The sequence below is a fragment of the Ornithorhynchus anatinus genome, chromosome 7, assembly GCF_004115215.2.
Source record: "Ornithorhynchus anatinus isolate Pmale09 chromosome 7, mOrnAna1.pri.v4, whole genome shotgun sequence".
Classification (NCBI taxonomy): Eukaryota; Metazoa; Chordata; class Mammalia; order Monotremata; family Ornithorhynchidae; genus Ornithorhynchus; species Ornithorhynchus anatinus.
In genome coordinates, this window is record NC_041734.1 from 8,811,430 (window position 1) to 8,828,523 (window position 17,094).

Below are 17,094 nucleotides of genomic sequence, written 5' to 3' on the forward strand. Positions count from 1 at the left end.
TTGCTCCAGGGCTATTACTGGAAGTGTAACTGGCAGCGCCATGTCTGAAATGACAGACTTGAGGAGAGGTTTCACTCCGCCTCAAATCGCCAGTGAGGGAGCAGAACCATTCCAGTTTTGGAGTTTCGGAGGCTGGCCCAGATTTCAAGCCAGAGAAGCAGTGTGGGCTCGTGGAAAGGCTTGGACGTCAATGGACGTGGGTTCCAATCCCGACTCTGTCACATATCTGCTGTATGTCCTTGGGCAGCTCACTGAACTTCTCAGAGCCCTGTCCTAAGCGCTTGGCAGAGTACAGTACAATATAGTTGGTAGCCCCAGTTCCTGCCCACGGGGAATTTACAGTCTTCTCCTCCCTTCCTCTTCCTTCTACTCCCGGCCCCTGCCTTGGGAATGCGGCAGAGAGGGGGGACCTCTCGGTCGGAACCCCCACATCGGCCCCCCATTGATTTTGCCCCATGCCACGTCTTTCTTCAGGGAGGCACACCCACGGCCACACTTTGAAGCCGGAGGTCCAGTCTGCTTGGGACCCTCCCCGTCCCCGGAAGCTCTGGGGAGAATCTTGCAAAGGGCCCTCATGTGACGTCGACACGGTGGCTAGACACGACAGTTGCATTTTTACATTTTGCCGATTCATTCGCCGTATTTCGAAAACTACCCTTATAAGGGTTAAACGGAAGCGACGGCTGGCTCGGGGCTGGAACCCTGGCTTTCCCGCCCACTCAAGATGATTTTCAGCAGTGTAATGGGAGAACTTTTCTCGGTGGCTCTAAGCTTCATCACTCACATCACAAAATGTCACTTTGAATTTAGAAGTAAGTTTTCCTGGTGCTACCCTTCGTCCTATCACTTCTTTGGCTTATGGAAGTGCTTGGAGCAGAAGGCTGACACACGGGTAATTCACCCTGAGCAGTCAATCTCATTTCACTTCACCCAACCTTTCTTCCTCGGCAACTTTGAGGAGCAGTTTGGCCTAATGGAAAGAGCACAGGATTCTTTCTAATCCTGGCTCTGCCGCTGACGTGACCTTGGGCAAGTCCCTTAACTTTTTTTTTAATAGTATTTGTTCAGCACTTACTATGTGCCAGGCATTGCACTAAGCACTGGGGTAGATACAAGTGAATCAGGTTGGACCCAGCCCCTTTCCCACATGGGGCTCAAGGTCTTAACCCCATTTTACGGATCAGATAACTGAGGCATACAGAAGTTAAGAGACTTGCCGAAAGTCACGCAGCAGAGAAGTGGCAGATCCAGCATTAGAACGCAGGTCCTTCTGACTCCAAGGCCTGTGTGCTATCCACGAGACCATGCTGCTTTTCGATTTCTCTGTGCTTCATTTTCCTCGCATGTAAAATGTTTTCTCTCCCTCTTAGATTGAGTCCTGCGGGAGACTTGTTCTCCCCTTGAATAGACAGTGAGCCCCATATTGGGTCAACGACAGTATCTGATGTGATTGTACTATATCGGCCCCAGCGCTTAGTATATTGTTTATCACATAGTAAGCACTTAACAAACACAACAGTTATTTTGGGGGCGGCATCCAATGATACATGAGGTAAAAGCGCTTAAGTGCAGTAGCGGAGAAAGAGATAATGCCCAGATATTTATTTTCTAGTAGGGAAAACAATGGGTGAACTTTGATGAATATAAGTCACTGAGAGTAGGGGCTCATAAGTTGAGAAGGATGAATCCACTGATATCTTTAATAGCAAGTTTCCCTTTGCCACGGTGCTCCTTGCGGTCACCTGTTTCGTTGTCCGTCTTCTGAGCAAATGCAAACCCTGTAACGGCAGGATGTTGAATAACCCAGCAGTAAACGGAGGGTCGGATTCCTGGCGCTGCTGGGCTCTGTGTAAGTCATCCCGCGGAAACCTAATCCCGGTTTTACTCCGCTGTGGTTTAATACCTGGTGGGGCCGGGCCATGATTGGTAAATTATGGCTGCGTGGTTGCCTGACTGTGACCTCAAAATGGGGTCATCCTAGTCAGTTGTGTTGACCCAGGAATCTCTGCTCCATTCCCTGGTAGCCATGATGCCTCAACTCTGGAAGGCATAACCCTGGAAGGCAGTGTGGCCTAGTGGAATGAGAGCATGGGACCAGGAACAAAGAGCCACTGTGGGCAGAGAATGTGTCTGTTGTATTGTTCATTTATTCATTCATTCATTCATTCAATTGTATTTATTGATCACTTACTGGGTGCAGAGCACTGTACTAAACACTTGGAAAATACAATTCGGCAACAGAGCCAATCCCTACACTCTCCCAAGCACTTAGTTCAGTGCTTAGTTCAGTTCAGTAGATACAGCTGACTGCCTGACTGACTAAAAGGAGCCCCTGGTTCTATTTCCAGCTCTGCCACTTGTTGTCTGTGTGACCTTGGGAAAGTCCCTTAACTTCTCGGTGCCTGTGGTTTCTCATCTAAATAAAAGGGACAGGACAACTGCTCTTCCTCTCCCTGAGATGAGAGAGGATGGGTCCAATCTGATTATCTTTGACAACCCCAATGTTTAACACCCAGTGTTTAATAAATTCCATAAATAACTGAGAACCGGCAAGGCCAAATGGGAAGAGCCCGGGCCTGGGAGTGAGAAGACCTGGGTTGTAATCCCGGCTCCACCACTGGCTTGTGGTGTGACCTTGGGCAAACCACTTCACTCCTCTGGGCCTCAGCTTTCTCATCTGTAAAATGGGGTTTCAACACCTCTTCTCCCTCCCACTTGGACTGTGAGCCCCATGTGGGACAGGGATTGGGTCTGCTCTGATTATCCTGTTACCTCAGAGACTAGTACTGAGCTTGGTGAGTAATAAGGGCTTAACAAATACCACAGTTATGAATTAAATTATTCAGGAAAAATAAAGCTTCTAGAATACAGACAGGCAAACGCTCTCTGGAAGACCTGTTCAACACATTTAGTAGTTATGCAAAGTATTATGGAGTATGGAAGAGAACTGATTTCTTGAGGAGATTAGTAGTCAATGCATTTTTAATGCTTTTCTGATACGTAGTAAGTAATGCAGGCTCTGCCCTTTTCCAGTTACAAAAATTTGGAACAAATCCTGTCTGTCCCAATCTCACAGTTGATACAGAATTATTTGGAAACAATCGGTGGGCTAAGTGCAATGTTGAAGCCAAGGCTAATTTCTTTATTTGGGAAATTAAGAAAAGGTTAATTAATGATTGAGTTTTGTAATTTGTCTAGCTTTCATGTTGACATAATTGCTCTGATAAAGAATCAGCAATTAAAACAGCCTCTTTTCAGACTAGCACACTTCATATACATCCATTAGACATATTTACCAGCGACCAGGGTCCTAATACAGTGTTCTGTTCTTTTAAAGGTTTCCATGCTTATCTGGAAGTTAGGATCTATTTCTCTTTCCCTTCTTTCCCTCCTCCTTTCTCTCCCTTTCCCGCTTTCTTTCCCTCCCTTTCTGTTTCCCTCTTCTCCCCTATCCTTGCCTTCCTCCTCCCACCCACCCCTGCCTCTTCACCCTCTTCCCTTGCCTCCCTTCTTCCTTCCTCCCTCCCATCTTTACCTTTTGCTTACTTTCCCTTCCTCCTTCCTCCCTTCTTCCTTCTTTCTGGTCGTCACTGCTCCAGGTCCCGACTGGCCCATCTGGCTTCCTACACTATTGTGCAAAAGAGCCGGAACTCCAGAAGGCTTCCTTTTTTATGATGAAAAGGTTTATTTAGCGAGAACTGAGATGTCACTGGGGACTGTAAGTTTTCTTAAACATCTGTGGTTTTTAGTGGCATTTTAAAATCTTAAGTGAGGACTGGGATCAGGTTGAATCAAATTCACTGGAACACTTTTAATACCAGGCAGCTGCAGGAAAGGAATAAACTGAGTTCAGTCTTAAAAATGATGAAAACTTCAGAAATTATTACCATAATTTCACAACGGTATTGTGCACAATGAGTCGGAAGTCTCTCCGGTCTAGAGGACTGGAGGTAAAACATGGTGTAGGAGATCAATAGTATCTGTGCCCAACTATTCACTGAGAGACAAAAGATGTAGAAAAAGAGAATCGTTAAGACCTGACGGCCTGGAGAGCCTGTCAGACAGGGTGGCACCAATAAGAGAAGCTTCAGACTGTGACGAAGGTCGACCCAACGGTTTTGAGTCCGCCGCTCTCGGGCTGCCAGACGTAGAGAGGCCAGCCAGATGTCCTCGTTGGCTCTGTGGAGGCCTCGGCCCATCATCTGTGTGCCAAATGGCAAGAGGGTCACAGGCAGTGAGACTGTGGAATGCAGGTCCACCCCCAAAGCATCCCTGCCAACCGAGCCACAGCCTCAGAACTGTGCTGTGTGGGATGTGTGTGGAGCAACAAGGAACCGCTGTGAGTTGACCTGAAGTGGGAGCTTAAGGCAGGGAGGACCGGAGAAAAATTTCAAAGATTCACTGAATCGCCACCTCAGAGGACACGGCATGCGTACACTCCAGCAGGGGAAGGGTTGTCTTGGAGGCAGCCCTCAGGAAAGCCCTCGGGGAGACCACGCGTGGCAGATTCAAAAACAGCACCAGTCCCAGCAATAATCAGACACTCAATTGTCTTTAGTGAGCACTTGCTCCGTGCCGAACGCGATACTAAATGCTTGGGAGAATAAAATGGAGTAAGTAGACACCATCCCTGCCCTCAAGGAATTTACAATCTAGCAAGCTCAATAAGGTCAGTAAGCAAAACAATTCAACAAGGGGGAAGGCTTCCTCCTCCCACCAACTCATGGTCTTCATTCTTCCCAAGCATCCTTTTCTCAACTCTCCACTCTAATCAACTGCTTATAGCTTTCTCCTGCCTTAAACACCTTCCCCTTCAACTACACAAAAAGAACATTTCTCCCCTTCTTCAGAGGCCTCCTAAAAAGTCACCTCCCCGATGAGGTATTGCCCGATTAATCTCCCACCACCTTCCCATTCACCCTACCTCATCAGACTCCGTAGTACTCATGTATTATGGGTGAGTTTATGTGGGATTCTTTTCAATCATGCATTTATTTAGCCTATTATTTATATCTAATCTGTGATGTGCTCCTATATTAATCTACTGCCTCCTCCCTTAGATTGACAGCTCCCTCGAGGGCATGGACTGTAACTTTAACCTCTTTCGAATACCATCTACGGGCCCAGTACAGTATCTACCCCAGAGCTTAGCACAGTGTTTGGACCTACTAAGCGCTTAACAAATACAATGGTTATTACCATTAAAGAGCATGAGTTTGGGAGTCAGGAAACAGGAACTGTGTCCATTCTGCATATATGAATCTACTCCAGAACTCGGTACAGTGCTGGGCACATAGTAAACACTTAGCTTCCACAATGATTTCTATTATTATTATCGTCATCATAATCATCATCGTCATCATCATTATTATTAGGCAGTGATGTACACGCCATAGTGGGAGACTGGATCAATTTGCCTAAGGACAATTTGGCTGTTCTGTTAAAATGTAAAAAAATATCATCAAGGCCATTCGTGATTACTGCTTGTCATACCAACTTTCTTCAGCCAAATCCAAGCTGCATTGGATTTATAGGGGTATTACATTGCCAGCAAAAGAATTAAAATCCCAAGTTGGCACATTATTGCTAATTATACGGGAACTACCCTGGCTCTTCTGGGTTTTTATTACTTCTTCACAATGTAGCCTCTCTTAATCGAATTACCGACTTGGATGGCCGTCGACTTAAGGTTTTCTTTGAACCCTAGAAGGAGAGCTGGTATGTGCTGATGAGGCCAACTGGCCAACGCAGAGTATTGAGCAGGTCCCGTAGATCTTACATTTAATTAAACTTGCGGCGTACTACTTTGAAAGACGTATAATTCACACTGAAAGCTTGCTTATTCCCTTCTGAGTCCCGGTTAATTCTGAAGACATTTGCCAACTTGCTGAAATCCTCAGAGTCTGGGTCTCATGTGTCCTAGAACCGGTAAATCCTATAACCCTTTGGCAGCTTGGCGCGATGCAGGGGGCTGATGTTCCGGTGACTTTGAGGTGTCCACAACAATCTCGGGGGGCTGCTCTCGATGTACTCATCCTGGGAGCAGAGGTGCCCAGGGCAGGGTCACTTCTGATTCAGGGACCCCACAGATCAGTGTGCTATTTATTGGTGCTCATGATGTACTACACACTATAGTCGTTTACTGAGCATTTACTGAGCACTTACTGTGCTCAGAGCATATTACATCCCTAACACTTCCTAATTTCCACTATAACCAATTGGCCACAGTCTCTGCAGCACACAGGGTTCCTGGGATAAGAGGGAGGGAGAGCAGATGTCTTACAGGTGAGAAAACTGAAGGTACAAAGTTTAAGTGATTTTCCCGGGGTCTCAGAGCAGATCTTCTGACTCCAGTCCCTTCCGCTCTTCCCACTGGGCGAGCCTGATTCGCCTTAAGGGGAACCCCGGTGTTTCAGTGGGCCCCTGGCCAGGGAACAAGGTTGGCATTTAGGTCTTTCAGCCCAGAAATCCTGCTAAAGGGGTAGAGAGATTATTTGGGGCTTTCGTTGGGGAGGTAGAATGGATAAATTTGAGAAATAACAAACTAGACCTTACCTTAAGAAACTCATGTCAGCTTGCTGTTTTCTGGCTAAGAAATCACTTACGGGACCTTGCTGTCATTCAATCTCTCTGTAGAGACCCAGATAACAGGCTCCATACCCTCATTTATGAATATTCTAAAGCCATGTGTAACTTGTAACAAAAAAAACCCCCTGTTTCAATAGCAAAATTACCTGTAGAAATTTCCAAGGGGGGAGGGAAGGGACATTTTTACCAGTCAGAAAAATAGGGCACATCTTAATCCACACAAATGTATGTGAATCAATCCATCAGTGGATCTGTTTGTTGTTGTATCGTACTCTCCCGAGCACTTAGTACATTGCTCTGCACATAGCACTAATAAATATTGAATGAATCAATCAATAGTATTTTTGAGTGCTTACTTCTCTTATGGTGTGTGTTAAGCACTTACTAAGTGCCAGGCATTGGGATAGACGTAAATAATTACGGTACTTACAGTGTGTCAGCTTTGTTCTAAGTGCTGGGGTAGATTCCAGTTAAACAGGTTGGACACAGTCCCTGTCCCACATGGAGCTCACAGTCTTAATCCCCATTTTCCAGATGAGGTAAAATGAGGCCCAGTGAAGTGATTTGCCTAAGGTCACACAGCAGACAGGCGGCGGAGCCGGGATTAGAACCCAGGTCCTTCTGACTCGCAGGCCCATGCTCTATAATAATAATGTTGGTATTTGTTAAGCGCTTACTATGTGCCGAGCACTGTTGTAAGCGCTGGGGTAGACATAGGGGAATCAGGTTGTCCCACGTGGGGCTCACAGTCTTAATCCCCATTTTACAGATGGGGGAACTGAGGCACAGAGAAGTTAAGTGACTTGCCCACAGTCACACAGCCGACAAGTGGCAGAGCTGGGATTCGAACTCATGAGCCCTGACTCCTAAGCCCGTGCTCTTTCCACTGAGCCACGCTGCTTCATGCTCTATCTGTTAGGTCAAGCTGCTGCTTCTATTTTAGTGACCTGAGAACACTGGGCAGTCAGGACTCCTGATTCTCCTTCCTCCCTGAGACCCCTCACCCATTCAGGTGCCCCTTCATTCAGCAGGTCCAGGACTACGCCAGGGCTGGACTGAGGTGAGCTAGGAGTTTGCCGCACCTTTGCAGAGCGATGCGGTGGAAGTTATAAAATATTATTACTCAAAAAGCCCTGGCTCTGAATCATGACTGTGGTTCTCTGCTGCATCTTTTCCATCTCTGAAATGGTCTTTCAGCCACATAATGATCAGCATATTGTCACCCAGTCTCCAAATAAGTCTTCAGATTGATAGTTTCTCCATACACCAAGATGTGATTTGCATATATATATATATATATTTACTTCCAACACTCAATTATTCAGGGGTTGGTTATTGAGTGTTCAGGTCATCTGCTCTTCCTCTCCCAACGTTATGTGAGGTGATGGGCAGAGAGAAAAAACAGGAAGGAAACAATGACATTTGAATTTGAAGATGACTCTGGGGATGGCGAGTAACAGCCTACTCATGTATTTAGCACTTCTCCTTCTCCACTACGGAAGAGAAAGAAAACCCAAATCAGGAAATTTTGCTTTTGGTTAATAGCTAATAATAATAATAATGATAATGTTGGTATTTGTTAAGCGATTACTATGTGCCGAGCACTGTTCTAAGTGGTGGGGTAGACACAGGGGAATCAGGTTGTCCCACGTGGGGCTCACAGTCTTAATCCCCATTTTACAGATGAGGTAACTGAGGCACTGAGAAGTTAAGTGACTTGCCCAAAGTCACACAGCTGACAAGTGGCTGAGCCGGGATTCGAACCCATGACCTCTGACTCCAAAGCCTGTGCTCTTTCCACTGAGCCACACCGCTTCCCGGTATAAAAAAAATACATCTAGTAGAAAACTAATTTAAGATTTCTGACTAAAATGAGTTTTTCATTGTCTGTTTCCATATATTTTTTAATGGTATTTGCTATGCACTTACTATGTACCAGGCACTGTACACTGTGCTAGGGTAGCATGGTGTAGTGGATAGAGCAGGAGCCCGGAAGTCAGGAGGTCATGGGTTCTAATCCGGCTTTGCCTCTTGTTTGTTGTCCGACCTTGGAGAAGTCACTTCACTTCTCTGTGTCTCAGTTACCTCTTCTGTAAAATGGGGATTGAAACTGTGAGCCCCATGTGGGATGGGGACGGCGTCCAACCTGATTTGCTTGTATTCACTCGTTCAGTCGTATTCGTTGAGCACTTACTGCGTACAGAGCGCTGTACTAAACGCTTGGAATGTACAATCCGGCAACAGATAGAGACAATCCCTGCCCAACAACGGGTCACCTGTATCCAGCCCAGCTCTTACTGAAGTGCCCGGCACCAAGTAAGCGCTTAATAAATACCATTATTATCATCATCATTATTATTAACTCTCTTATGTCTATCAACTCTTTTACATTGTACTCTCCCAAGTGCTTGGGCACAGTGCTCTGGATACAGTAAGTGCTCAATAAATACTATTGAGAAGCAGCATGGCTCAGTGGAAAGGGCCCGGGCTTGGGAATCAGAGGTCATGGGTTCGAATCCCAGATCCGCCACTTAGCTGTGTGACTGTGGGCAAGTCACTTAACTCCTCTGTGCCTCAGTTACCTCATCTGTAACGTGGGGATGAAGACTGTGAGCCCCACGTGGGACAACCTGATGAACCTGTATCTCCCCCAGCGCTTAGAACAGTGCTGTGCACATGGTAAGCGCTTAACAAATACCAACGTTATTATTACTGATTATACTCCATTAGATCGGGCTTATAATTATGGTGTCCCTTGCTAGGCTCTAAACTCCTTGAGGCCAGGGATCGTGTCTGTTAATTCTGTTGTATCCTCCCAAGTGCTTAGCACAGTGCTGGGCTGGTGGTGGGCACTCGGTCAATGCTGTTGGTTGACTGAGATGTCATCCGGGTTGCCTGTGCACTTCGATCCGTACCCTCTGAACACTTGATATTCACCCCACCCACAGTCACGTGGCACTTAGGTACCTATCCATAAATAATTTATATATATATACATGTTACTGTCTGTCTCCCCTCTAGGCGATAACGCTCCTTGCGGGCGGGGAACGGCTCTACCAACCCCGTTGTGTTATATTCTCCCAAGCGCTTATGCGCCACATACTGTAAGCTAAGCGCTCAGTGAATATCATTGATTGATTGATTGATCTGACAGAGTGACGTGACTCACGTGCCCCATGTGTCTTCGAGTACGGGGTAGTGGTGGCCCGCCCCCGTCCCAGGTCATTCACGACCGCAACGCTAATCTGGGAGGCAGAGGACATGGGTTCGAATCCCGGCTCTGCCACTGGTCAGCTGTGTGACTGTGGGCGAGTCATTTCACTTCTCTGGGCCTCAGTTCCCTCATCTGTAAAATGGGGATTCAGACTGTGAGCCTCACGTGGGACAACCTGATTACCCTATATCTTCCCCAGTGCTTAGAACAATGCATAATAAGTGCTTAACAAAGACCATCATATATACAAGTGCTGTGGGGAGGGAAAGGGGCTAGAGCAGAGGGAGGGAGTAGGGGGAATGGGGAGGGGAGGAGAGGCAGAGTGTAAACTAATTACACTTGGAAGAAAACAATCCCGGGGCCTCAGATTTCCCACCATCAAAAATGCTCACAGTCTGGTTCTCAATACAACAGAGTAGGAGTGCCAATCATAGTAGTATTTATTAAGCTTTTACTGTTTACAGACAACCGGTCTCCCCCGCTTGAAAGCCTCACTGAAGGCCCATCTCCTCCAAAAGGCCTTCCCACACCAATCCCCCCTTTTCCTCTTCACCCACTCCCTCTGCTTCACCCCGACTTGCTCCCTTTGCTGTTCCCTCCTCCCACCCCGACAGCACTTACGTACATATCTGTCATTTTATTTGTTTGTATTGATGTCTGTCTCCCCTCTGCAGACTGTGGGCTCGTTGTGGGCGGGGAATGTCACTGTTGTTGTCTTGTACTTTTTCATGTGCTTCTACGGTGCTCTGCACACAGTAAGTGCTCAATAAATACGATTGAATGAATGAATATGTGCAGAGCACTGGACTGAGAGCTGGGAGAGAATGCACTGAAAGAATCGGTTGTGGTCCCTCTCCCTCAGGGTGCTTGCAATTCCATAGGTGTTTAGAAGATGTATCATTGGATCAAGGGAACTCAAACAGCTGCATTTGGGGAAAGGGGAAGATCCTAGTCAGATTCTCATCCCCTCTCATCGCTCATCAATTACTGTGCGGGTTGTTCTGCAATCTGCCGAAATGAGTGTCGGCTCCTTGCTTAAAATTTTTTTGTCCCTCTAGCCACCCATAAATATATATAAATGCATAATAAATACCGTATACGCGTAGGTTCTATATACACGGTTTATAGAACGTAGAACGGTGTTCGATGCATATTATACGTTTTCTATGCATCAAGCACCGTTCTAAGTGCTGGAACAGTTACAGTTAGGTCAGATGTAGTATTGTGTGGATATGTGTATAGTAAATAGTATGTAAATATAATCATATATAAATGGTAGCCTATAAAAAAGCGTATTTTTCAGGCATCAGTGCATGTTGATAATTCAGGTCTCCTTGCAAATGCTTATCAAGGCATGTAGGTAGAGTCACACCTCCCGTTTTACACAAAGTAACCTGGATTTAGGACATTATGAAATTGATCAGTGAAAATTATTTTATTTCAGTCAGATTTTTCAGAAATTAAGCGGAAGTGTAACTCCTGCCAGCCAGGTTAAGCTAACAGAAGCCAGCATTCACCCCGCCTTGGTTTTTTGTTTTAATTTGTTAATTTTTTTATGGTATGTGTTAAGCACCAACTATGTGCCAGGCTCCGTACTAAGTGCAAGGGTAGGTACAAACTAATCAAGTTCGACTCAGTCCCTCTCCCACAAAGGACTCACAGCCTTAATCTCCATTTTACGGTCGAGGTAACTGAGGCACAGAGAAGTTAAGTGACTTGTCCGAGGTCACAAAGCAGACAAATGGTGGACCCAGGTCCTTCTAACTCCCAGGCCCGTGCTCCGTAAACTGTGACACGCTGTTTTCTCAGCCTCTCCAGGGGTATGGGGTGGATTTCCCCAGTCAAAGGTACTCTCCATTGCATGGAGAATGGGGCTGCTGACTTTCCTGTCACTTGGAAGCAGGGAGTTTGGGACTTCTAATCCTCAAATGACTATAGACTGTAACCCACGTTGATTTTGGTCTCGCCAAACAGAGGCCCGGGCTTTCATTGGGGTTGACAGGAGACTCTTGGCATCTTCCGACTGAGGAAATTAGCCAGTTTCAAGGCACAGCCTACTCAGCTCTCTCTCTCTTTGGACTTCTCATTTAAAAGTTCTCTGTTGCAAGCGTTTAATGTAACAGTCAGTGGTGGAGTTACAAACGTTTTAGGAAGTGAGAGGAGTTTGGTGCAAAAGGGGCAGAGCAAAGATCGAGAGGATAAAGGCCTTCTAATGAATTTGAATAATAAGGATATAAGAGGCAACTTGATAGTAGAAGGCAGGAAATTTAGAGCAAATAAAAAAGGACCTTTCTGGGGAAAGTGTTTTAGTCCAATTGATGTTTCCCAATTAGAAGAGGTTACTCATTCAAAGCCTCTGGCTGGCAATTTCCCACTTTTTTTTATCAGTGGGATGGCTTTTATTAAGCACCTAGGTGATGCCAAGCCTTGAACTATATCTAAGAGCATATTCTCTACTTTTACAAGTTAACAAGGGCCCGGCCCATTTCAGTACCCGAAATACGGAATGAGTGAAACAGGAAAGGTATGGGTAAAACTGACTCCTGCAGTTCTTTAGGTTTGGAATTTGTCAGCTTAGAGATTTGAATTTAACACATTTCTGGAGGTGCTGAAATGCCATCCTTTCCGCTCCTTCTGAATCAGGCCTAGCTGTTCACGAGCACAGGCACGTGGTCAGAACGACGAGATACGCACAGACTGGCCATCGGACACGGTGTTGGGATGGTACCGTGACGACTGTACAGAGTGATGCTTGCAGCTCGCTGTCCGGCTAGCAAATAACTGCGTGGAGGTGCTTCACGGTCCATTTAATTTTGCTTGAGGAGATTCTACCAGTCCAGCCCCGTCTCGTTCCTGAATGCTTTGCACTGATCAGTCACAGGAGATGAAAGATTCTGTATCTGGGTGGGTACATGGCCTCGGTCAGGAATGGCATACACTCATCTCAGAAGAGAAGCAGTGTTGCCTAATAATAATGAATAATGATGATAGTTTTTGTGAAGTGCTTACTATATGCCAAGCACTTTTCTAAGCGCTGGGGTAGATACAAGGTAATGAGGTTCTCCCACATGGGGCTCGCAGTCTTAATCCCCATTTTAGAAAATAGAAAAAGCCTGGACCTGAGAGTCAGAGGACCTGGATTCTAATCCCAGCTCTGCCACTTTCCTGCTCTGTGACCCGAAACAAATCCCTTCACTTCTTTGTGCCTCAGTTACCTCATCTCTAAAATGGGAGTAAGATACCTGTTCCCTTCCCCCCTTAGACTGTGTCTGCCCTTCTCCTATTGTATCAGTGCCGGCGCTTATTACAGTGCTTTGCATATAATAAGGTTTTAACGAATATCAGTTATTTTCTCCATACCAGCACTACGTTCTCTTCTGACTTGAGTCCTGCATTTCTGCTCTCCTTCACTTCATTTGGAAGTCCCGCTGCCACCCAAAACTAAACATGTCTAAAATAGAGTAAATCGGTGGGATTGAGCCTTCCTTCCCTTTCCTCGGAGTCTGCAAACAGTAAACGCTCAAGAAATACCACTTATTGATTGACTGATTGAAACTCTAGTCAGGTCACCTCCGTGAAGCCTACACAGATTAGCTCCAGCTCCTCCAGGCTCTCCAAGAATCTACCCACTTGGGGTTGGCCAGTTTGTGGCCTGATCGTTCCCACGGATAGGGTGGCCATTCATCCATTTTTCAGCTGGTCTGCCCATTGTCTGGACCCGATAGATTGCTGGACACCTCAAGTCCAGGGATTCCTGCCATGGCTCCGGGGGCCGAGTCCCACGACTCAGATTCTGCACTCCTGCTCTCTGGGTCCCAGGAAGGGGAATGCAGTGGCTCTGTAGCAAAACTGGGATGTGGTCAGGGTCCTACCCCACAAAAGGACCTACCTTCTCTATACTCTGTGAACCCCCTCTCCCCCCGTAAAAGTCCTGGCTTATGTCATTATCTAGCATCACATGATGTACGAAGATGTGTCTTTTATTTTTGAGTGGGCAGTGGAGGTCCAGTCTTTGTGAGTGCCATCCTTGGCCAGTGTACCTGGAGATTCAGATCCCGTGACACCCTCGTGCTTTCCTGAGCCTTCGTGGCTTCTTGCCCACAATGGGGGCTCAAGTAAATTATTCTGGGATCCTGACCAGCCCCAGCAAAACACTTGGTAAAAGACTTGCTCTTCCCAAGAGTGCCAAAAATAAGGAAGTGGTGACAGAAACTATTACTCCCTTTTTATTTTCATAGTTATTATAACTTCTGTCACGTTTATATGCACAGTCTATGTTAATGGAGTAGTGATATGCAAAGCCACAGGTTTCAGCTGGGAATCCTCTCGCTTCAATATTTTGCATTTCAGCTCCCCGAACACACTGCATTTCTCCATTCTAGGGGAGTATGTCCAAGCCTGGATCATAACAATCAAACAGTACTGCTGGCCAGTCAAAGAACAGCATAGCTGTATGTTTCAGAACTGAGTGTGGAAAAGAAAGTTTCCAATTCCTTAAAACCATTTTTCTGGAAAACCTTTCTTCAATTCCTCTGAGGAAAGTCTCATCTCAACTTCTTACTATTCAGTCACTTTGCAGTATCGGATGTTATCATCATGCCACACTACTGTTAAACACAATCAGTGCTCAAAATTAATATTGTAGCTTTTTTTTTTTCCCAAAGGGGTCTCCTTTGGGCTGAAACTAAGAAAGGAAAGGCTCAATTCCAAAGAATACTTTTTAGAGCATGGGTAGAAAAGAGAGCTTTATGGGGTCTACATGTTTGTGGACACACACACATAGACACACGTGTGCGCGCTCGCTCTCTTCCCTTTCCTTGTCTCTCTCCACATTTATTCAGCCCAAGCAACAGATGAAGCACCTTGATAAGTCTGCCCAAATGGTTGACCCCATTATTATTATTATCATCATCGTCATTATTATGTTCTCTACAGTTCTTGCCCCTTGTGGACTTCCACTCTGTCCCTTTTTAATCTCATTCTGTCAGAGGCTGAAGAAAATTCCGAGTGGAAGTGTATAGATTTCCCCTAAATCAAACCATATGAGAGAATTACATTTCGTTTTTTCCCTGTAAATTACGCTAAAGATCAGACTGAAAGCGGGGTAACTCATCTCCTCCGATACGTCACTCCACACGAAGGATGATTTATCTGCTAACTCAGAGCAGTCCTGAGGTTCCCTCTGATGACCCACAGACCTCAAAGTGCAAGAGAGGAAGCCAAATGCATCTGCTTCAGGTCTCAGAGAAAGTTAGTTTCCACCAATAACAGTTTCCTTTCATGTGTGGCAGTCTCCATGGTTCTAACCCCTAAGGAAAATCCAATCTCCACAGAAACACATGGTTCCACGTGACCACATTACATTCAGGAGAAATTAGGCTAAAGAACCCCTAAGCCCGTAAAAGTCCGATTGAGTCCCTCGAACCTCATGCCATCCCCCCCGCCTCCACCCTTCCCCGATTTCAGGTATGGCTGTCCCGTTTTCTGTGAGAAGACTAAGTTCCGCCACTGACTTTTATAGTGCTTACATTGACTTTTAGAAACAGTAAGCTCACTGTGGGTGGGGAATGTTTCTGTTATATTGTTCATTCAGTCGATCATATTTATTGAGCGCTTACTGCGCGCAGAACACTGGACTAAACCACTGGGAGACTACAATACATCAATAAACTGACACATCCCCTGCCCACAGCGGGCTTACAGTCTAGATATATTATACTCTCCCAAGTGGTTAGTACAGTGCTCTGCACATGGTTAGCGCTCAATAAACACGACTGACTGACCGACTGACCCGTCTTCTGCTCCATAGCGCTGTGAGGCCCAATCTTGAGAAAGGTAAGAATTGAATTCCAAAGGGCACATTCCTTCCTCTCTGAGTTTTCTGCGACTGCAACTGCGAACACACGCCGGTCAGCCTTTGAGAGCTGAGCTGCTGCCTCGAAAATCTGGTCAGGACGTACCTGAAGCGTGAAAGAGGACCGTCCCCACGTATTCCTGCTCGCCCACAAGCACCTGCTGACCGCGGTCGTCAATGAGCTGGATTGGGAGGCTGAAGGACACTTTACTTCCCACACGCACACCGGAGTTCCCAGTGCCTCTCAGCTCGCACACCTTCTTGGTCCAGATGGAAGAGTCGGACGTGATGAATACGCACACGTACTGCCCTTCCGGGCTGCCCGGGGCTAGCATGAGGCCAACGGACTGGCCGCACATCCAACACTTAATAGAGAGGGACCACTGGGCCTCCAAACGGGTTGAGATTCAGAGCCCAGGGCCGGGGTGTTCTTTGCTGCAGCTTGGGCCTTCAGAAGCCATTTAATTGGCCATCGGTGGCATATCAGGAGACTCTCCCTGGAACCGCTTTTCTGAGCTTGCCGGGTAAAGCCGGTTTTAAAAATAGGAGCCTGTGCCTTCTCAGTGAAGCACGTTTCAGATAATGGTGCGCTGAATGGCTTCTGCATGCCTTCCGATGAAAATGCAGCCTAGGCCTCCCTGCTCTCTTCTAACCCATGATGTCATCCTGAGGATTTGGAGGGAGGGAGGAAGGGAGGAGCTTTAAACGGTTCTGCTCTCGAAGTTTTTGTATAATACAGAGCAGCCCTCTGCTGGCAGCAGTACCTGATTTAGCCTTATAATAGATTCTTTTATTGCCCAGATCGGAATCAGTGATGTGATTACAACTTTATCCTCGTCCTCTAATCCCGGAAGGCCTCTTAATCCCAGTATTCTACCTGTCTCCTCTAAATGGTCCATTTGTGCAACTCCCCGGATGCCGCAGATTTCTACTGCTTGAATCTACACCTACTCGTGAGTACTTAGCACAGAAAAGCGAGAAGATCAAGGGCAACGAAAACTTGAAGCCGCCGTTCCAGTAGTTCATCTTGCTCGGTAGTTCATCTGCAGAGTGACCTCGAATAAAGTAATTGCAATTATTTGTCAGGGTAAGACTAATGCCAGAGAGTTGGATAATTGAACAGGCAATCATTTCCCGACTGGTTTTGTAGCCTTTGCAAACTCTTGCGCTTCATCGAGAGGAGAGAAGGAAAGTTTTATCCTAGATCGATTGTAGTCATTAAAGAAAAAGTAAATCATTGCTGCCCGTCACCCTTCGACAGGGAAGACTGTGTTTGATGCTCTGTTTAAACCATTTCAGTGATTGATTTTTCAACAGGCCTGAGCAAAAAAGCATCATGGATGCATATATTTCTGTTTATGGAAGAAAATAAAAGCTCATGGGCTGGAGCTCCATCTACATTTACTTACGGTTTCGGCTGTTTTTCCTGGATTTTTAC

At 46.2% G+C, this 17,094-nt stretch overlaps 1 protein-coding gene across 1 annotated transcript in view; it reads right to left on the reverse strand.

Moving 5' to 3' along the window:
• Window positions 1-16,291, reverse strand: part of LOC103170203 — a 72,449-nt gene extending 56,158 nt beyond the window's left edge. The window contains exon 1 of the mRNA XM_007667167.2: window positions 15,763-16,291. Coding sequence (XP_007665357.2) covers window positions 15,763-16,015 — 253 coding nt within the window. The 5' untranslated portion in view covers window positions 16,016-16,291. The remainder of the gene's footprint in view (window positions 1-15,762) is intronic.
• Between the last annotated feature and the right edge of the window lie 803 nt (window positions 16,292-17,094).